General features: G+C 49.4%; 2 protein-coding genes and 1 long non-coding RNA gene across 3 annotated transcripts; all 3 read left to right on the top strand.

Moving 5' to 3' along the window:
• The first annotated feature begins 435 nt into the window (after positions 1-435).
• LOC120638436 lies at positions 436-2,553 on the top strand. Its single transcript, XR_005660094.1, has 3 exons — positions 436-485; positions 1,793-1,845; positions 2,473-2,553. It is a non-coding gene; the product is annotated as an uncharacterized LOC120638436 (long non-coding RNA).
• A 2,985-nt stretch (positions 2,554-5,538) lies between these two features.
• On the top strand, positions 5,539-7,648 carry LOC120638469 (transcription initiation factor TFIID subunit 1-like). Its single transcript, XM_039912441.1, has 3 exons — positions 5,539-5,754; positions 6,427-6,631; positions 7,518-7,648. The coding sequence occupies exons 1-3, from the start codon at positions 5,539-5,541 to the stop codon at positions 7,646-7,648; spliced, it is 552 nt and encodes a 183-aa protein (XP_039768375.1).
• A 172-nt stretch (positions 7,649-7,820) lies between these two features.
• On the top strand, positions 7,821-19,867 carry LOC100087158 (transcription initiation factor TFIID subunit 1; the record flags this gene model as incomplete). Its single annotated transcript, XM_039912440.1, has 20 exons — positions 7,821-7,998; positions 8,311-8,399; positions 8,756-8,851; positions 8,981-9,154; positions 9,243-9,416; positions 9,789-9,893; positions 10,357-10,557; positions 11,190-11,331; positions 11,473-11,603; positions 12,208-12,288; positions 12,660-12,806; positions 12,992-13,111; positions 13,822-13,997; positions 14,575-14,810; positions 16,045-16,240; positions 16,647-16,815; positions 17,049-17,257; positions 18,048-18,156; positions 18,812-19,092; positions 19,141-19,867. Coding segments are annotated over 20 exons (3,741 nt in total), but the record flags the coding sequence as incomplete, so codon positions are not given.
• Between the last annotated feature and the right edge of the window lie 1,895 nt (positions 19,868-21,762).

Here is a 21,762-nt window from a genome sequence, read left to right as displayed (position 1 = left end):
AGTACATAGTAAGTGCCTAACAAATATCAACCCTCTTCCCCCCCAAAAAACCCAAACTAAAAAAAGCTGACTCAATCCCTGTCCCACAGAGGGCTTATAGATTGTTATTTTGAATCATCATTTTACAGATGAGGAAACTGAGGCTCAGAGAAGCGAAATGATTTGCCCAAGGTCACACAGCAAACAAGTGACAGATCCGGGATTTGAACCCAGGTCCTCTGATTCCCAGCACCTTTCTCTTTCCATTAGACCAGGCTGCTTCTTTGAGAGTGGAGACAAAGGACATTTTGGGTGGATCTTCAGTCAGCTGGCTTGGGGTGAGGCGGGGGTGGGGGAGAGGTGAGAGCTCTAATGTCGCTTCCTCGTCCATCCCTGCTCCACCCTCCCCACCGGGCTTTTCCCTGCCACTCTATCAGCCAAGAGGTCCGGGGCATAGACCGGACGGAGAAAAAAGTGAATGAGTCAACAGCAGAACGGGGACAGAGGTGAGTTGAGGGTGCAGAGAAGAGGTATTGTACTCTCCCAAGCGCTTAATACAGTGTTCCCCATGGTAAACGCTCAATAAGTACTGATGATGAGAAGCAGGGTGTCTTAGTGGATAGAACACAGGCCTGGGTTCTACTTCCGGGTCCACCACATGCCTGCTATAATAATAATAACGTTGGTGTTTGTTAAGCGCTTACTATGTGCAGAGCACTGTTCTAAGCGCTAGAGTAGATATAGGGTCATCAGGTTGCCCCACATGAGGCATACAGTCTTCATCCCCATTTTACAGATGAGGGAACTGAGGCACAGAGAAGTTAAGTGACTCACTCACAGTCACCTAGTCGACAAGTGGCAGAGTGGGGATTCGAACCCATGACCTCTGACTCCCAAGCCCGGGCCCTTTCCACTGAGCCACGCTGCTTCTCTATGTGAGCTTGGGCAAATCATTTAACTTCTCTGTGCCTCAGTTACCTCATCTGTAAAATGAGGCTAAGATTGTGAGCTCCATGTGGGACAGGACTGTGTCCGCCTTGATTAACTTGTCATATAAGAGTGCTTAACAAATACTATTAGGAGTAGTAGTAGTATTATAACAATGATAAAAGCATCCACCGAAGAGTACAGTGAAAAGGGGCTGACGTTAGGGACCTCGAAGGGGGCGGGGCCAATGTGAGCTCGTTGTGGGGAGGGAATGTGTTTGATGTTGTAGTGTACTCTCCCAAGTGCTTAGTATAGTGCTTTGCGCACAGTAAGAGTCCAATAAATACGATTAATAATTATAATGATGCAGTTCGTGGTTAGAGGAGTTCATGGAGGGGCGGGGTTCATTACTCCCTAGGAAAGACAGTTGGAAAGAAGCTTCTCTAAAACTCTTTTTGCTCTTTGCCGTTCTGCTGCTTGTTAGCTCGCGGCCCTCACTCCCACTTGGTTCTCACCTCTGCCCATCCTCGTTACGGGCAATTCTCCATATCCTGTCCACCCATCCAGAACCACTTCTTCGAGTTCTTAGGCCCCGGGTAGGCTCCGGGAACCTGAAAAGGTGCTAACACAGACTCCGGCAACAAAGTGCTAAACGTTCTCCCTTGTGAACTAGCCCCTTCTGAGATCATATATCTGGGTTTGCCCAATGAGAGATACCTATTTCCGTTCACTCTTCCCGTTGTCACAATGGGAGAAGTCAGTGCTGAAGACTGATCCAGGCTGGAGAGCATATCTGCTGTTTCAGCCCGATTACTAGATTATTTTCTCTATTTGCTGGACCTTCTTTGAACCTACTGCGCCGTTGGGATGCTGGCTGCTGGAATAGGCTGCAAATCCCACAAGAATGAGGAGGATTTTCAGAGGAAGATGGATGATGAGGTAGGGTCACCCTGGGTACTCATTTTAGCCATCTCCGATGTGCCCCACAAGCTTCTTGCTTGAGTGGCACAAGAGCCCCAAGCCACCTTGCTGTGGGCACTAGAGGATCCTTCCCTAACAGACAGAATGGAGCCAAAAGGGCAGATAAGACCTGTCTGAGGCCAGTACAAGTCAGGGTGAGAGACTGGTTGATGCAGCCTCTCCCTCCACCTCATGGACAGAGCTCGGGCCTGGGAGTCAGGTCACGGGTTCTAATTATGACTCCGTCCCTTGTCTGCTGCGTGACCTTGGGCAAGTCACTTATCTTCTCTGTGCCTCAGTTATCTATAGAATGGAGATTGAGACTGTGAGCCACATGTGGGACAGGGACTGTCCAACCTGATTACCTTGTATCTACCCCAGCCCTTAAAGCAGTACTTGGCACATAGTAAGTGCTTAACAAGTACCATAATTATTATTAATCCCCCCTAATCTCGAGTCCTTCTGGGTCTTGAGCTTGTGAGTACTGTTAGGTTTTGGATTAGTCGCTTTGACTGGAGACTGGAATAGAGATTGAGGTGGGTTCTTGGGTGGGAAGGGATGGTGCTTTGGCTTGGGTTCCAAGCTTTGTGATTGCCTCTGTTTCAGAACTGTGAGAACTGGGCCAGCTTGGAGTCTCTGTTCCCTGGAATTCTTGCTAGCAACAAAGATGAGGTCACTGGAGGAGAAGGTGAGGTCTGAGCCCCTTGGGCCATTTATTTGTGTTGGGAATGTTATGTCACCACTTACTATGTGCAGATCGCAGTACTAAGTGCTTCCACGGTGGTCTTAAGGGTGGGAAGCTGGAGGGAGGGAGGGGAAGAGGGGAATGAAATACAGATGGGAGAGGAGGGGCCAGCTAAGGAATGGTGATTGTTGCTGGGGGTGGGGGAATATGTGTGTTCTGACTGCACCCTATTTGTGCATCTCCCTAGGATGGGCAAAGAGCTCAGAAAATGCCAAGGACAATTGGCGTGTAACCGATGTGGCAGAAGATGAAAGTCATGGATACCGGCAGTTGATGGGGTTACTGAAGCCTTCGTGCCGCTCAGGTTAGTCACAGAGTGGGGTCAGCGCTCTCTTGCACCTGCTTCAAGGATCAAGGCTGGATTTGGGGTAATTTCCTGCTGCCAGTCCTGATGGAGGGCTTTAGCTTTCTTAGCAGCGATGCATGGATAAGTAAGCTTCTTTTCTTGACTTTGTCAAACCATCAGTGGTATGTACCGCCACTGAAGAGCATGAGTGGTCTCAAGCAACCTCCATACTTTTGGGCTTTTGGGCGAGACATTTTTAGAGAGCTCTGGTCTTTGTAAAGTATGTTGTGACCACTCACTGTCCAGTAATGATGCTATAATTCAGGTGAAGTTGTGTTACGGCAAATTTCATTACACTGAAAATCTCATGATGAGATTCTCCAACTCTGGCCTATGTGGAGTTACATTTTGAGCAATATTTTGATGCTCGAAATAAAAGTTCAATACAACCAATTCCTGGTTGACATGATTTTCTCCCTCCCTCTCCTTCACTGTTGACTATGCACTTTGACTGTAGTACTGTGTGCAGAGTGCTGTACTAAGTGCTTGGGAGAGTGTAATGTAGTCTCCCAAGAGTGCTTGGGAGAGTGTAATGTACTCTCCCAAGCACTTAGTACAGCACTCTGCACACAGTACACATTCAGTAAACATCATTGATTGACCTGTAGTATATTTCTCTGTCGAGTTAGGAAGTGATGATGAAGACTACGATGCAGACTCTGATGAGCAAGTTGATACCAAACAGAGGTTGCAACCACCTGCGAAGCCACCGATGAAGAATGACTACCAGGACCCTACAACTCACAGTGAGTATGCTGGCCTTGATTGGTCAGAGTTAGCACCCTTGGTTGTTCACATATTGAAGCGTTATCAGTTCACCCCTTTCCTCCCACTAAATAACCCTGATTCCTTTAACCTTTCCACCCTAGGCCCATTTCCCAATGTCATCCCCATTTTTTCCCTCTGAACCACCTTGTGAGTCTCAGGTGGTAGCCCGCAGACTGGACTGGGTGTTTTTGACGGTGTGAGATTTTGCTTTTGCCTTAATTTCCACATAATTAGCTAGCCGGATCAGGCATTCAGAGAGGCCTTCATTGATGGCTTTTAGATCGTCTCTCCTGTCACACACTGGGAAATATGAGGCCCAAGGTTAGAATGGATATTGACAGGGAGACAAACCTGGAGCATGCTCTGGGGAACTACTGATGATGGTCACCCATGGATTGCAGAGCCCTATGCGGGGAGCTTGGGATGTCCAGAAGTAATAAAAGTATAGAATACATTGGATGCAGGGCTGGGTGAGAGCTGAGATTGTGGGAATTGTGTCTATCTGTTGCCGAATTGCACATTCCAAACGTTTAGTACAGTGCTCTGCACATAGTAAGCACTCAATAAATACTACTGAATGAATGCAAGATGTTTGCGGTTTAAATTATAACGTTACCTCCTTCCTTGCAGCAGGGCCTGGAAATGCGAATGATGTCATCCTGCCCTCAGTCAGGGTCCCATCTTCCTCGGCTTCAGAAAACACAGCCTTCATCAAACCTATGGGCTTGGAGTTGGAGAGGGAGTCTGTCTCCTTGGCTCCTGGTGGACCCACGGGGGACCATCCGGTCAGGACGACGCAGCCCCACGTCCCCAAGCAACACCAAAGTGCCATAGAGCTTTTCCCTGAGTTTCAGCCGGGCAAGGTATTTACTGGAGGGTTCCAGAGATCGGATTAGAACATAAGGTAGAAAGCATCAGACCTATGCTCAGGGCTTAGCCTATAGGATCTGAAAGGATGGTATTTCTGGATCAGCTGTTTCACACCAGGTTAAGGGTGGGAAATCCAGCCGGGAGCTTGGAATTAGAAAGACCTCTTTGCTCATGTGAGGACAAGACTGGATTCATGGTGGGGGGAACCCTGGGGTCCTCAGGCAGAGTGAGCCTCGGCCTAGTCGGTTTTCAGAAAAATCTCCAGAGCCGAGTTTCCTGGTCTTTCCTCCATTCCACTGCACTGACTCACTCTCGTTCTAGGTGTTGCGTTTCCTTCGTCTCTTTGAGACAAATGCCGATTCCTACTGGCAGAGGGCAGGGAGGAAGAGGAAGACCCAGGCCTGGAAGAAAGCGCAGAGCCAGGAAGGGGTGAAGTGTCATGGAGCTGAGGCCAAGTCTCCGTGGGAAACTCCGCGTGCACCTCCTCCCCTGCCAGAGGAGTGCCTCTCAGATGATGAGGTGAGAAAATGGGGGTCGAGGGTCGTCGGGGAGGGAATGGAGGGTGGCTTTGAGGCTCAGAGCTGGAGAGGGCAGGTTACCACATAGAAGGCTATCAAATGGGAATCCTGGGGTTAATTCAAAGGCCTTACTGGAACAGAACTAAAATCAGGGTTGGAGGTTTTGGTTCAGCCTCTGGGAGGGGAAAGGCCTCTAGACCCCATCTATCACGTGGCATAAATGGCTCAGGTGGGATCCTGCACTTAGCTAGAGGGGCATCCTTAAGGCTGAGGTCAAAGGTACAAGTATTTCAGAAGTGTTGGATCAGGTGCAGTGGCAAAGGGGAAGGAGAAACAAACCACCATTCTTAGTTCTTCCAAGCTATTTCCCCAGAGTTGGAGGGTGGGGCCAGTCAGATATCCTCTTCTCACTTGCCTTGCCCTCAATGCAGCTGAAGATGATGGCGCCAGTGGAACCCAATCGATCGACTGCAGAAAAAGTGGCTCCCACCAAGAACAAGGTGGCTGAATGGCGCTATGGACCGGCCCGTCTGTGGTATGACAAGATGGCGGTCCCAGAAGATGGCAGTGGCTTTGACTATGGCTTCAAATTGAAAAATCCAGAAGGTGATCTAGGAGCGAAGACAGACTGGGCGGGGAAGGTGAGCAATTGTGTGGAGAGGGGAGGAACTTTTGGCCATGTTCTTGCTGCTGAGCTTGCAGATCTGGTCCATTTGTGAGGAAGATGAGTAAATGATTCTGGCTTTCATTCCAGTTGGTGTAATGGCCTGGAGGCCATTGGGGAAGTGAGAACCTGGAAATTTTATGGTGGACCTGTCCCAGGCTGTCATTCCACCTACCCCAATGTTGGTGTCCTCTTTGTCTCTCCTTCTCTCTCATTCCCTCTCTGAGTGGACTGGGTGAATCTGTGTGGTGCAGTGAATAGAGCATGGGCCTAAGAGTCAGAAGGACCTGGGTTCTAATCATGACTCTGTCACTTGTCTGCTGTGTCACCTTGGGCAAGTGACTTAACTTCTTGTAGCTCTGTTACCTCATCTGTAAAATGGGGACTGTGAGCCCAATGTGCGACAGAACACTGTGTTCAACCTGATTAGCTTGTATCTCCGCCAATGCTTACTATACAGTGCCTAGCACTGTAAGTACTTGACAAAAACAACAAGAAAACTGCCTGGCACTGTAAGCACTTTAAGTATTTGACAACATCAACAAAAAACTGAGGGCAGAGACCACGGGCCACATTGATGGTTAAGGGCGAGGGAGTAGGGAGTCTGTCCTGGCTCCGGCCAATCTTGATACCTTTTCTGTCTCAGCAGCAGCCAGGGGCGGCAGAGGAAACAGTTGGCTTGTTGTCCCCTGAGAACTTCCTGATGGTAACCCAGCAGCAATGGGAGGATGAAGTCATCTGGGATATCAAGGACATCAAAGATAAAGAGCCGAATCCACAACGTGTGAGACAGGCGGGCTGGATTCCCTACCACAAGAGCAGATCCATGGGAAAAGTGTGTCCGACCATGAAAGGTACAGTGACCCTGCTGGAGCTAAAGTGGGGCCAGGCAGGACTAGGTGGGAGGAGTGGAAATACGGGTAAGCTCGGGTCTGTCTAGGACACCATGCTATCCTCCTGTCTCTCCCACCTTCAGTCTACACTTCACTCTGCTGCCTGGATTATCTTTTTACAGAAACATTTGGACCTGTCATTCCCCTCCTCAAAAGTCTCCAGGGTTTGCCTATCAACCTTCACATGAAGCAAAAACTCCTCACTATTGGCTTTAAAGCTTTCCATCACCTTGGCCCCTCCTACCTCACCTCCCTTCTATAACCCAGCCCGCACCTTCCGCTCCTGTGCTGCTAACCTCCTCACTGTGCCTTGTTCTCACCTGTCCCACCATCGACCCCTGGCCCATGTCCTACCTCTGGCCTGGAATGCCCTCCCTTCTCACATCTGCCAAACTAGCTCTCTTCCCCTCTTCAAAGCCCTATTGCTTCAAAGCTCACCTCCTCCAGGAGACCTTCCCAGACTGAGCCCCCCTTTTCCTCTGCTCCTTATCCCTTCCCCATCGCCCTCCCTCCTTCCCTGCCCCACAGCACTTGTGTATGTTTGTACATATTTATTACTATTAATTTTATTAATGATGTCTATATAACTATAATTCTATTGATCTATTCTGATGCTATTGATGCCTGTCTACTTGTTTGTTTTGTTTTCTGTCTCCCCCTTCTAGACTCTGAGCCTGTTGTTGGGTAGGGATTGTCTCTGTTGCCAAATTGTACTTAGTACAGTGCTCTGCACACAAAGCGCTCAAATATGATTGAATGAATGACTAACAACGCAGTGGGGAATCAAGACTTTGGACTTTAGAATCTTTGGATAATAAACCAACTAACAATCCTTGGTCTTCCTCAGGGATATCCTGTAGGGAAATGTTTGATCCAGGCACCATTGGGTGGCACTGCTTGTGTGTCACTAGTAGAAAAACGCTGTGCCAGGATCCCCCTTGGAAAACTGCAAATGAACATCCCATCACAGGACATTGACTCTGCCTCAATTTCTTAATCTCCTCTCCTTTAACCTGCAAGCTCCATGTAAAAAAGGAACTGTGCTTGCTCTGATTATCCTGTATCTATCCCAAGGGTTAGTTTGGTGCTTGGCAAGATCCATTTTGACTATTAATAATAATCAATGCCTCCATTTTCTCCATCTTGAACAGGTGTTGAAGCCACTTCAGGCAACAACAAGCCCTGGAATTCCATTTTCCCCATTGAAAATGAGGAGCTGGTGTATGAGCGCTGGGAAGAAAACATCATCTGGGATGCCCAGGCTATGTCCAGACTCATGGAACCTCCAGTTCTGAGCCTCAACCTCAACGATGAAGACCTCCTTTTGGGTATAGAATATTAATGTTTCCAATTTCAAAATAATTGCTGTTGAGTAGCGGGAATTACTAGAGAATGAGATAATTCCCAGCCATGGGCTGGAGATGAAGTTTTGGAGCCCTAAGGCTGTAGGTGGAATGGAATCAGTTTCCAGTATTTGGAGTTTCTTTTGGCCACATAAACCCAGTGCTGGAGAGCACAAGCTCATCACTGGTTTGAGGAACATTACTGAAAAGGGTGGTAATTGGCACGGGGTGGTCAAGGGCGGTAATTGGCAAGGAGAGAGAGAACGTCCTCCAAACCATGTTGTTCTCGATTTCCAGAAATTCCAGAATCACCTGAAGACGAAGAGACACCATCCATCTCCTCCAAGAACAAGATGGAATCTTCCCAGAAGGGGCAAATCCTAGAGGTGAGCTAAAGGGTCTCTTGCAGGCTTAAGCTGATCAAGGGAAAAAGGAAGGGGCCTGCTGATAAGAGAAACAGCATGGCCTAGTGGATAAAGCACAGGACCAAGGACCTGGAAGCCAAAGGACCTGGGTTCTAATCCCAGATCTGCCGCTTGTCTGCTGTGTGACCTTGGGCGAGTCAGTTCAATTTTCTATGCCTCACTTACCTCAACTTTAAAATGAGGGTTAAGACCGTGAGTCTCATGTGGGACATGGACTGTGTCCAACTGATTATCTTGTATCTATCGCAGCACTTAGTGGCACAAAATAAGCACTGAAGAAATACTATAAAAAATATCTCTTTGTATTTGGTCACCAGAAAGTATCCCTGAAGGACCCATGGAACCTGTCCAATGATGAGTTTTACTATCCCAGAAAAGACGATTTACGAGGAACGCTCAAGGGGATCATCCAGGTAAGAGCAATCACTCCTTTGGAAGGGAGAAAAGAGAAAGGGAAGGGAGGGGTTTCCGGGGGACCTGTTTTCTGGGCTGAGACTTGCGGGGTGTCTCACCTGTGTGTGGTTTTCCGTGTCCTGTTTCAGCATGCGACCCCAGCCATGGACCTGCAGCTGCCCTTCTTCCCCACCTACATGGGTCCCACCAAACTCCGGCAATTCCATCGCCCTCCTCTGAAAAAGTACGTCTCCGGGCCCCTGTCCAAACCAGGACCGCACCCCATCCAGTCCTTGTTGGGTCACATCCAGAAGAAAGCCCAGGTGAGTCCATCAGTCCCTCTGCCTCTCACCAGTGACTCGGGCACGGGCTCCTCTTCCTCTGACCTCCTTGTCACCATGTGTCCGGCAGATGAGAGAGCAGGAGCGGCAGGCCTCCGGAGGCGGAGAGATGTTCTTTATGCGCACGGCCCAGGACCTCACCGGCAAAGATGGAGATCTGGTTCTTGTAGAATATAGCGAGGAGTATCCGCCCTTAATGATGCAGGTCGGCATGGCAACCAAGATAAAAAACTACTACAAACGGGTGAGTTTCTGTTTTGAAGCCTTCTCCTTGCTCCTGCTGCTGCTGTGCTGGTTTACACAGAAGTCATTGTTTTCCATCCCTGTCTCCTCCTTTAGACTTGAGACCCTGGAGGGCAGGTATTGAGTGTTAAATGGGCAGAGCATGGACCTGGGGTGTGGGTTCTAGTCCCAGCTCTGTCACTTGTCTGCTATGTGACCATGGATAAATCACATAACTTCTCTGAGCCCCAGTTACCCCACCCCTAAAATGGGGATTAAGACTGTGAACTCCATTTGTCCATGGATCTACCACAGCACTTAGAACAGTGCCTGGCATCTTGTAAGCGCTCAACAAATACCATAAAAAAAACCAGTTGTTCTCTGTTCCTCACAGAAACTTGGAAAGGATTCTGGAGCACCAGCCTGTGACTACGGAGAAACTGTTTACTGCCATACATCTCCTTTCCTGGGCTCTCTCCAACCTGGCCAGCTGCTGCAGGTATGGATATGCCATGCCTGGGGTTGCTCCCTCCCAAACCCACCAATTTGGAGTTCTCCTTATCCTCCATCCCAGCCCCCACCATACTGAGTCTGGCCTTCGCAGGCTGTCTAATTTCCACCCCCTCCCTCCCCTCTTCATGGCAACTACTCAGTCCCATAGTAGTTGCATGTATCTCATATATGCACTTACAGAAGCAGCGTGGCTCAGTGGAAAGAGCACGGGCTGGGGAGTCAGAAGTCATGGGTTCAAATGCTGGCTCTGCCACTTAGCTGTGTGACTTTGTGCCTCTGTGCCTCAGTTACCTCATCTGTAAAATGAGCATTAAGACTGAGCCCCACATGGGACAACCTGATCACCTTGTATCCTCCCCAGCACTTAGAACAGTGCTTTGCACATAGTTAAGCTCTTAAATGCCATCATCATTATTATTATTTACAACATGCTTGTTTCTTTGCCACAGGCCTTGGAGAACAACCTTTTCCGAGCCCCGATCTATCCCCACAGGATGCCGGGGACGGATTTCCTGGTCATCCAGAAACGGCAGGGCTACTACATCCGGGAAGTGAAGGACATCTTTGTGGTTGGCCAGGAATGTCCCCTGATTGAAGTCCCGGCCCCCAAGTCCAAAAGGGCTGCTACTCACATTCGGGACTTTCTGCAGGTGAGAGGATGAGATCTGCTGTTTCTGTGAGCTTGGGGCAGAGCGGAAAAGAGAGGGGTCACTTCAGTCTGGATTTATTTGAGGGCATGGAGCAGGTGGGAGTCACTAGACTGTAAGATTTTTTTATGGTATTTGTTAAAGTGCTTGCTATGTATCAGTCACTGGTCTACGCACAGGGGTAGTTGCAAATTAATCAGGCCAGACACAGGCCCTGTACCACATGGGGCTCACACTCTAGGAGGGAAAACAAGTATTGAACCCCATTTTGCAGCAAGGAAACTGAGGCAAAGAGAAGTTAAATGACTTGTTCAAGGTCACAGAGCAGGGAAGTGGCAGAGTTGGGATTAGAATCCAGGTCCTCTAGCTCCTGGGCCTGTGCTTTAGCCACTAGGCAACCCTGCTTTCCTGGAGGCCCAGGACCGTGTCTACCAGAACGTTGAGTACAGTGTTCTGGGCACAATGAGCACTCAATAAATATCACTGATTGAGAGGTGTCGTATTCTTTATGGATACTTAGCTGACAGGTAACTCCGGGGGTCTTAGTGAGTGGGCAGAACTGCTTGCCAAGTCCTAGAGAGACCCTCTTTCCCTCTCCGAGTCACTGACCGCCACACTCTGGATGGTTTCCTTAGGTTTTCATTTACCGCTTGTTCGGGAAGAGTAGAGACCGGCCGCCACGGATCAGGATGGAGGATATCAAGAAAGCTTTCCCTTTCCACGCGGAGAGTACCATCCGGAAGAGGCTGAATGTCTGTGCTGACTTCCAGCGCACAGGTGAACAGGAGGTGCCCAGTGGGGCAGAGAGCCAGGCTTGCCCGGTCCTGGCTCCCTCCCCAGTCGAGCTGTGCTTCTGACTCGGCCAATGATGCCGTGAGCTAGCTGGAGTTTGAAGCCTCTGTGTTTGGTCTTTTCCAGGAATGGTCTCAAACTGGTGGGTCCTCAAGCCCAACTTCCGCTTACCTACCGAGGAGGAGTTACGAGCCATGGTGTCTCCAGAGCAGTGCTGTGCCTATTATAGCATGATTGCCGCTGAGCAGAGGCTGAAGGTGAGGTGATCTCTCTCTCTCCCTATCTCTTCCTCTCTCTCCCTATCTCTTCCTCTCCCTCATCCTCTCCGTATCTTTTCCCCTGTCTCTCTTCCTCTATTTTTCTCCATCTCTAGTCCTATGTCCTTCTCTTGCTCACCCTCTTTCTCTCTCTAAACTTGTCCGTGAGGACACCTGGAAACCTAGGATGGGTGGAATTAGGGGGTTCCAGGGGTCATGGCACCCTTTCCTCCCAGTTGGGCAATATAGCATGGGAATTAGAAGTTTCAGGCAAAGAGGAGGAGGAGCCCAGGGCTTTTGCTTGGCAAGCGTCTTCTCCACCCTGGAGTTGATCTGTGATCTCTGAGCCAGGTACTGTCCTGCCACCCTCTGCTCAGTCAGGCCAGGGGGTAAGAATGAACAGGTGGGGGCGGGGGGAAGCACAGCACTTGGGCTTGTGGAATGGGGAAACCTTTTCTCAGTGGCAAGCAGTTCTCAAGTCATGGTCTAAAAGCTAGGGACAGGGATGGGGAGGAAGGGTGGGAGAGAAAGCCCTGCCTAGGCCTTTCTGATATCAGGATCTGTTTCTTTGCTGACTGGGGACTTGTCTTGTCTGCCCTTCTAGGATGCTGGTTATGGGGAGAAGTCCTTCTTGGCCCCAGATGAAGAGAATGAAGAAGGCTTCCAGAGTAAGATCGATGATGAGGTAAGGCTTCACACTTTAAGTTTGCCCTAAGCACCGTACATTTACTCCAAGAGCAGAGTGCTTAAGCCTTCACGATTCTATGATACTAGAAGGGGGCTGGAGAGGGGGAATAGAGAATGAGGAAGAGAAATGGAGTCAGAGGACAGTCCCGGCAGAAAAATGGCCAGCAAATCCCAAGGAAGCAAAAGAGGAAAGCTCATTGCTATGCCCCAGGGCCCAGAGCTTGCCTCACTGGGGCCTGGGGCAGCACTGGAGACATCTATTCAGAAAGATGGAATATGGGACCTGATCCCTCGTGAGGGAGAGGAGGGACTGTCTGCCAGGGAGTTTCTTCCTCCTCTGGAAAACTGAAAAGCTGTCATCTCTCCCAGGTGCTCACAGCTCCTTGGAACACAACCCGGGCCTTCCTCTCGGCCCTGAAGGGAAAGTGCCTCCTTGATGTGACTGGTGTGGCGGATCCCACAGGCTGTGGGGAGGGATTCTCCTATGTGAAGATCCCATTCAAACCCCCACCAAAGGTGAGCTCAAGTTGAAGGGGTGAAGGGGAGGGGGCAGGGCAAAACGCTGGCTTCTTTATGCCCCCGGTTCTCTTTGCTGCTTTTCTCATTCTTTGTTTTTGCAAGAAGCAGTGAGGCCCTGTGGAAAGAGACCCTACTCCTGATTTGACCTTGATAAGTGCTCAACAAATACTCTTCTTCTTAAGGATGACAAGGACACCCAGCCGGTGAAAAAGACCATCATGGGCACAGATGCCGACCTCCGTCGCCTCTCTCTCAAGAAGGCCAAGCAGCTTCTCCGCACATTTGGTGTGGCCGAGGAAGAGGTGAGTGCAGGGGTCAGAGGTGGGAAACTTCTTTCAGTGGGTGGAGGGAGGAATGAGAAGGTGTGGGCTCTGTGGGATAGGGATCTCTGAGCGAGATCCTGAACTCAGTAGCCTTGGGCAAATCACTTAACTTCTTGGTGCTTCAGTTATCTCTATAAAATGGGGATAAAATACCTGTTCCCCTTCTCTCGGACTCTGTGTCCAATCTGAAGCAGCATGGCCTAGCGGGAAGATCATGTGCCTGCAAAACAGGGAACTCCTGGCTCCACCACTTTTCTGCTGGGTGACAGTGGGCAAGTTGCTAAATGTTTCTGTGTCTTGGTTCCCTCATCTGCAAAATAGGAACTTTTCTTCTTTAACCTTTTGAGCCCTGTGGGGGGCAGAGATTGAGACAGATCTGATTAGCCTGTATCTGCCCCAGTGTTTAGCACAGTGCTTGGGAAAGAGTAAGTTCTTAACAAATTTGATTATTACCATTGAGATGGAGGAAGGGAGGCCACCCTCCCTCGGGCCAAAACTGGGTTCCAGGTGGTTCCTGATTATTCTGGTATCTTCCCCAGCACTTAAATAGTGCTTGACATAAAAGGACATAACAAATACTGTAATTATTATTACCCATCATCTAGCAACCCTAGCACTTAGTGAACACTTAATACCGTTACTGTTCTTCATGGAAGCCTGTGACTGATTCTTCATGTCACATCCTGTAGATCAAACAGCTGTCCCGCTGGGAGGTGATCGACGTGGTGCGCAGAATATCCACAGAACAGGCCCGTTCAGGGGTGGACATCACGAGTAAGTTTGCCCGAGGACTGAGGGGCTCTGTGGCCGAGACTCAGGACCGCTACAGGATGGACTGTCAGAGGATCTTCGACCTACAGAACAAGTAAGTGCATCTGCGTGTCTCCTGGGCCAGGCCGGGATCGGCCCTGCTGAAGGACTGTTGAAGCAGCATGGCCTAGGGGATAGAGTCAGAAGGACCTGTGTTCTATCCTGGCTCTGCTTCTTGTCTGCTGTGTGACCTTGGGCAAGTCATTTCACTTCTCTCTGCCTCAGTTATCTCATCTGTAATATGGGGATTAAGACTGTGAGCCCTTTGTGGGACAGGGACTGTTTCCAACCTGATTAGATTATATCTACCCCAGTAAGCTTACACATAGTAAGCATTTTAACAAACACCATCATCCTTATTAAGGACCCAACAGATAGAATGTGCTTTACAGGGAAGAACTAACCCACTGTGGCTCCAGTCAAACGGCGGGCAGCTGGAGACGAAGGTCCACGGGGTCGTGCTGAGTAGGTCTGGAGCAGGTGCTCCAGAGAGGGAGGGATTTGGGGTGCCAGATGGGTACCCCAGATGGGTTGTGTAGGCCAGAGGTGCCAGAAAGGGAAGCGGTCTCTGCTCAGCCTGCAACTTCGTAATTCCGGTAGCTTTCATAACAATGACTTTTGCTCACTTTTAGGATTTTAGCATCCACCGAGGTCTTATCGACAGACTCTGACAGCAGCTCCTCTGATGAGGACAACATACTAGAGGAGATGGGGAAGAATGTAGAGGACCTCCTCGAGAACAAAAAAACGCTCTCCCAGCTGCATTATTATAGGGAAGAACAGGAGCGGAAGCTGCTTCAGAAGATGTTTCTGGGGGAAGATAGTGGTAACAAGGGAAAGGAAAAGACGACCGACCAAACCCAGACAGGTATGTGATATCGTAGGGCTTTGTGGACTAGAGAACATTTTCTCCACCTGGAATCCTTCCTGAACTAAGCTCTCATTTCCTCCACCCCTATTTTCTTTCTCCTCTGCTTCACCTGTTCACTCAGTTACTCCCCACAGCCCTAATGTAAATAATGTCTTTAAACTTGGTTACTTCCCTTACATGTAATTGATTTTAATATCTGTCTCCCAACCTAGACTAAGTTCCTTGAGGGCAGAAATTGCATCTACTGCCTTCTTGTGCTCTCCAAGTGATTAGTACAGTACTTATCACAAAGTTGGAGCTCTTGGGTTCTAATTCCGGTTTTGCCGCTTGTCTGCTGTGTGTCCTTGGGCAAGTTATTTACTTCTCTGTGCCTCAGTTACCTCATCTGTAAAACGGGGATTAAGACTGTGTCCCATCCAATTATCCAGTAGTTACCAACTATGTTTTCTGCACTCTCCAAAGCGCTTAGTACAGCATTCAATAAATATGATAGGTTGATCTACCCAAAGCAATCAATAGATACTATCAATTGATTGAACTAATCATCCAACTGTAGAAAGGCTATGGTGAAGATCAGGACTAGCATTCAGTTAATTTATTCAGCTTTTAAAATTGGAGGATCATCAACATAATTGTTGCCTGAGAAGAGAATACCGTATTGGGCACTTGAGGGAATACAATACACAATCCCTGCCTATAGGAGCTTTCCAATGAAATGGGGAGACAAAAAGGAAAACACAGATATAATAGCAACAAGACTATGAGTACCTGATAGAATGTGATGATAGCCTCTTGTAGACTTTTTGGGACTCCATCAATGGTATTTATTGAGCACTTACTGTTTGGGAGAGTATAATACAACAAAGTTGTTAGAAGCTATCCCTGTCCATAAAGAACTTACCAACTAGAGGGGCTTTAATCTAAATAAATCAATTATGGGTATGAACATAAGTGCTCTGGGGCTGAGGTTGGGGTGAATAATTCCAAGGGAGGCCTTGAAGATGTGATTTGGCAGATTTGGGTGTAGGGGGAGTTGTTGGGAATGGGGCTGGAAGAAGGATGTGGGCAATGGGATCAAACTTTCCAATATGGGATCTTTCGATTCCTGACACAAATCTGTCATTCCATTACAATCTCCACATTTTTCATCCTCCCCTCAGGGCTCTGAGGGTGATTGTTCTCAAGCATTTCTGAAAATCCACCTCTTTTCATTTTCCAAAATCCACCACAGCCAAGAACTCTGTCAAGAATGGCCAGACTCCTGAGCCCAGTTCCACCCCATCCATCTCAGGCTGCCACTTCCTCAAAATCTACCGCACATTTAAAAATGATGATGGCAAAGAGTACGTCCGCTGTGAAACTGTCTGTAGCCCAGCTGTCATTGAGGCGTACAGCCAGATCCGGACCACCATGGATGAGGAGTCCATGTGAGTGAGACCTGTCTTTTGTTGGGTGAAGGTGCTGGTTGAGGGGGGACTGCTGGCTGGGGGCGGTGGGCCCTAGACTGTGAACCCCATTTAGGACAGGGCCTGTGTCCAACCTGATTATCTTGTATTTCAGGGGTTAGAATAGTGCTTGACAAATAAAGGCTTGAGACCATAAAATAAAGGTTCCATAGGGTAGGGTGAAGAGGGGACCTTCGAGTCTCACCTGGGCGGTGGGAGGGGGCCTCCCATTGAAATATATTCAGCAAGAGGAGAGAGACACCGGGCAGAAAGGTGATAATGCGACAAGCCTGGTCCAAGGGGAGTTCAAGCCGGGCTGTTGGGACTGCCTTAGTCCTGGAGTCACAGTCCTGCCGGGAGTATACCAACGGAAGTGTGCATGTTACAGCCGCAGTATTGCCCTATCTGACCGGAAGCACCACCTGGAGTTGCGGAAAGAGCGACGCAGGATCCAGGACCAGCTGAGGCGGCTCAGGCGGAGCCAAGAGAAGGCAAAGCTCCAGGGCCCACCTGAACAGAAGGCCAAGCCCAAAATAAAGACCCTTCCTGATCTGAAGGTAAGCAACAAGCTTCTAAAACAGCCATGTGGGCAGGGGGGAGGGTATAGCCCCGCCCTGGTTGAACCCTGCTGGGCAGGCCTTATAGGCACAATTGTGCATGGCTCCCATCTCTTTACTTCAATCAACCATTGATTTATTTCCTTAGTCACTTGGGATTCACACCCACACCTGGTGACTATGCGACGCCCCTGCTTACCTCAGTCCTGCTTACCTTTCCTTTTCTCTTGCAGCTGAAATGTGGGGCTTGTGGTGCAGTTGGACACATGAGGACAAACAAGGTCTGTCCTCTTTATAACCCAAACCACGCCCTCCCTGCCACCTCTGTCGCCATGACAGAGGAGCAGGAGGAAGCGTTGGAGAAGATGACCTACGACAGCAATGCAGAAGTCATTAACATGGAGGGGACCAAGATCGTGTTTAAGAAGCAACTTTTTGAGAGGTTGGTTGGCCCAGGGGTGTGGGTGGTAGGGATAAAGTGGTGGGAGTGTCCTTGTTTTATATTAATGATGCTTAAATGAGCATTTTCATTTTTAGTCTATATTTGGCACTCAACTTGTCTTATGCCATCAAAGAATAACCTTATCAAGAGAATAAATCAGGCCATCTGAAAAATTAATAAAGATTAGTGAATCAGCTATATTAAAGTGGGTAGAGAAGGGGAAATAGAGCCACCGTCAGTTAATTCGGGTACTTAGGAAGTGGCATGGCCTACAGGATGGGGGATGGGCCTGGGAGCCAGAAGGACCTGGGTTCTAAACCCAATTTGGCCCTTTGTCCGCTGTATGACCTTGACCAAGTCAATTTATTTTTCTGGGCCCCCGTTATCTCATCTGGAAAATGGGGATTAAGACATGGACTGTGTCCAACCTGATCTACCCCAGTCTTTAGTATAGTGCCTGGCACATAGCGAGCGCTTAACAAATACCATTTAAAAAATTCCTTTTTAGCAACCACTGAGAAGAATGGAAGGGACTAGGTTTTAATGGTAAAATTAGAAAGATTGCTGGGTCTTGCCCTGTCTTTCCATCCCCCATCCACCCCCCGCCCCAGGTAGGGGTATATTTCTAGCCTCTTCTGTGTATTCCTTCCTACTCCAACTTACCACCAGGAGAGCTTACCCCATTCCATCAAAACCCTGCTTGGGCTCAGTTCAGCCTTCTTTTTCCGCCCCCACCCTCGCCCTGGCCCCTGCAGGAATTATAGTGGCTAATGTTAGATTTTGTGTCTAGGGCTGAAGAAATACGCCGGAAGAGCCTTGTCCTGAAGTTCCCCAAAGTGTGTCTCCCTCCCACCAAGAAGCGGCGAATTGAAGCAGATGTCCACTGTGGCTCTGTTTCCGTAAGTGTCACCTCTCCACGCTCTTTTCCAGAGTTTAGTATAGTGTCTGGCTGTACTTACATAGTACATAGAACATACATAGTAAGTGCTTAACAAATACCATCATTATTAATCCTTTCAGTTTCTCTCTCTATCCACTTGCTCCTGTTTTCCATTTTTGATTTTGGATACCGAATTGTGTGTTTTGTGCCAAAGGCTCTTAAGGTACAAGGTGCCAGAGCGTGTCCAAGAATAGCGTGGTCTGCCCACATGGGGACAGTCTTTCCCCCACTTTTCAAAAGAGGATGGCCTCCCGGGTGTGACGTGGCCCCTATGTTCTGGGGAACAGGGGGAGAGAGAAAGAGGAGGTGGATACCGACCAACTGGCTAGTGGCCGTAGACTGTTGGAGGAAATGGAGCCCCAGGTCTCCTGACCCTATTTCCTTCCTAGCCTGCTTGTTCTGGCCGGAGCTTGTAGACTGGATCGACTGTAGACATGCCAATTCTATAGCAAGTTGGTCACCTGGATTCCAACCCCTATTTTCCTCCTAGTAAATAGGCAGCTACACTCCATGAGAGGCAGAGCCTTAGGTGGTGGGTTGGGGAAGATGGTGAATGTAATAAAATAATTCTGATCTGGGAGCTGTGCCTTGATGTGCCTCAATTTTCTGCTCAGGAAATGCAGGGAAACAGTCTTGTGGATGCAGAGAGAAAGTCTGGGTGGCCACAGCCGAAGCTTAAGCCTCACTGGCAGGAGCAGCAGCAGAAGTCCCAGGAGCCCCAGTGGCAACCACAGCAGCAGTCGCAGAACCTGCAGCAGCAGCCACAACAGCAACCACAGCGGCAACAGGCGCAGAAGCTGCTGCAGTCCCAGTGGCAGCCCCAGAAACAGCAGTTGCCAAAGCTGCAGCAGCGGCAGCCCCAACAGCAGCCGCAGGAGCTGCTACAGCCCCAACAGCAGCCGAAGCTACAACAGCCCCAGCAGCAGCAGCAGAAGCTGCAGCAGCCCCAGCAGCAGCTGCAGCAGACGCAGTCACAGAAGCTGCAGCAGCCGCAGAAACGGCTACAGCCCCAGCAGCAGCCAAAGCTGCAGCAGCAGCCCCAGCAGCAGCAGCAGCAATGGAAGCTGCAGAAGCAACAGCCGCAGAAGCTGCAGCAGCAGCCCCAACAGCAGCAACAGAAGCTGCGGCAGCCAGAGCAGCAGCAGGCACAAAGGCTGCAGCAGCAGCCCCCACAGAAGCAGTCGCAAAAGCTGCTGCAGCAGCAGTCATCCCAGGAGCAGTACTGGCAGAAGCTGCAGCAGCGCCTGGGGCGACCACAGCAGCAGCAGCCTCAGCTGCAGAAGCCCCAGCAGCAGCCGAAGCTACAACAGCCCCAGCAGCCGCAGCAGAAGCTGCAGCAGCCCCAGCAGCAGCTGCAGCAGACACAGTCACAGAAGCTGCAGCAGCCGCAGAAACGGCTACAGCCCCAGCGGGAGCCCCAGCAGCAGCCAAAGCAGCAACAGCAGCCTCAGTGGCGACCACAGAAGCCGCAGCAGCAGAAGCCGCAGCAGCAGAAGCCGCAGCGGCAGAAGCCTCAGCAACAGCCCCAGCAGCCCCAGCAGCAGCAGAAGAGGCACCATCCCCAGCAGCCGCAGCAACGGAAGCCGCACAAGCCCCAGCAGAAGCGGCAGCCGCTTAGTGTCTTGTATGAGGATCTTCTCTTGTCAGATGAGGATGATGAAGAATGGTGAAGGAGGAATGTATCGCTTTGCAGGACCTTTTCATTTATCCCAGAGCTCAGCCAAAAACCATTTCTACCTCTTTAATGGTAACCTGGGAACTGCTATATTGTAGAGGTGGCCCTCAAAAACTGCCAGTGGTTGCTCATCCTCCACATCAAACAGAAACTCCTTTCGGTGGGCTTTATATCATTCGATCACCTTGCCCCCTTACCTCACTGTGCGACTTCCTACTCGTTTCACTCCTCTAATGCCAACCTACTCGCTGTACTTTGATCTCGTCCATCTCGCTGCCCACATCCTGCCTCTGGCCTGGAACTCCCTCCGGCAGACGTTCACTCTCTTTCAAAGCCTTATTGGAGGCACATCTCCTCCAAGAGGTCTTCTCCAATAAGGCCCTCATTTCCTCCTCTCCCACTCCCTTCTGCGTCTCCTTGAACTTGGATTTGAACCCTTAATTCACCCCTCCCTCAACCCCAAAGCAATTATGTACATATCCAGAATTTATATTTTTGTCTATCAACTCTCCCAAGCACTTTGTACAGCGCGCTGCACACAGTAAGCGCTCAGCAAATACCATTGCTTAATTGAAGGGTCGGATCCATTTAGATGCCTCTTTTAAAGTGGGAGAGTGGGGGTGGAAAAAGAGCATGGTATGAAAGAGTTAATGGTTTGACACTAAGAATGGAAGATGCAGTTGTTTGCCTGGAAACACTAAGGGAAAAATCCAGACACAAGGAAGAGGAGAAATTGAGAGGGGAAAATAGAAGTGTAAGAGGGGTAGTGAGTTGAATAGGCTGGAAGATCCTGAACAAGGGAAAGGCAAGAGACCAAACCAGGTACTTCCGGAAGGAGAAGAGACTGATGCAGTCATCGAAGCGGATAGGATAAGTGACTTCCCATAGCTTCCTTCACCTCCTTCGGGAAGTATCTGGACTGTACCCACGTCTTTTCTCACTGACCTCCCTGGCTCCTATCTCTCCCCACTTCAGTCTGCTTCCCCTCCCCCCCGCAACTGTGAGCTCATTGTGGGACAGGGAATGTGACTGTGTATTGTTATATCGTACTCTCCTACGTGTTTAGTGCAGTGCTTTGCACACCATAATAAATAAGATTGAATGATTGAACTCTGCTGCCCTGGTCATTTTTCTACAAAACCATTCAATCCATGTAGTCCCGCTCAAGAACTTCCAGTGGTTGCCCATCCACCTCCCATCAAACAGAAACTCCTTACCTTTAGTCTTCAAGGCACTCAATCACCTCATCCCTTCCTTACCTCCCTGATATCCTACTATAATCCAGTCCACACTTTGCTCCTCTAATGCCAAACCTACTCACTGTACCTTGATCTGGTTTATCTCACCCCAAACCTCTAGCCCATGTCCTTTCTCTGACCTGGAATGCCTTCTTCATGGCTGACAGGCAAATCACATCCCCCAACCTCAAAGCCTTGATTGAAGGCACATCTCCAAGAGGCCTTCCCCGACTAAGCCCTTATTTCCTCATCTCCCATTCCCTTCTGTCATCCTTGCACTAGGATTTGCACCCTTTATTAATTTCTCCCCAGCTGCATAGCACTTATATACATATCTGTGATTTAATTTATTGCAGTGACTCTCTCCCCCTCTAGACTTCAAGCTCATTGTGGACAGGAAAATACGTCTACCAACTCAGTTATATTGTACTCTGCCAAACAGTACAGTGCTCTGCACACAGTTAAGTGCTCAAAAACTATGATCGAAGACTGCTATAGAGCAGCTCAGTCCAGTTGCTAAGGAAGTACATGCTCCCTTCTCTGATGGCCAGACAGGACATCTTTTTCTCCACCTCCCATAACCATACTGCCATAATGACTCTGACTAGGTTCTGGAGCTTGAACAACCTCAAGAACTCCAGAAAGGAAAAAG

The sequence above is a fragment of the Ornithorhynchus anatinus genome, chromosome 6 (genome assembly GCF_004115215.2).
Source record: "Ornithorhynchus anatinus isolate Pmale09 chromosome 6, mOrnAna1.pri.v4, whole genome shotgun sequence".
In the NCBI taxonomy this organism is placed as follows: Eukaryota; Metazoa; Chordata; class Mammalia; order Monotremata; family Ornithorhynchidae; genus Ornithorhynchus; species Ornithorhynchus anatinus.
Note: the sequence above shows the minus strand (reverse complement) of the source record. Positions and strands in the feature narration are given on the sequence as shown.

Coding starts and splice junctions, on each gene's coding strand:
- LOC120638469 (XM_039912441.1), top strand. CDS start 5,539: ATGCAGCTGAAGATGATGGCGCCAGTGGAACCCAATCGATCGACTGCA. Junction 5,755..6,426: donor AGACAGACTGGGCGGGGAAG/GTGAGCAATTGT, acceptor CTGTCTCAGCAG/CAGCCAGGGGCGGCAGAGGA. Junction 6,632..7,517: donor AGTGTGTCCGACCATGAAAG/GTACAGTGACCC, acceptor GGTCTTCCTCAG/GGATATCCTGTAGGGAAATG.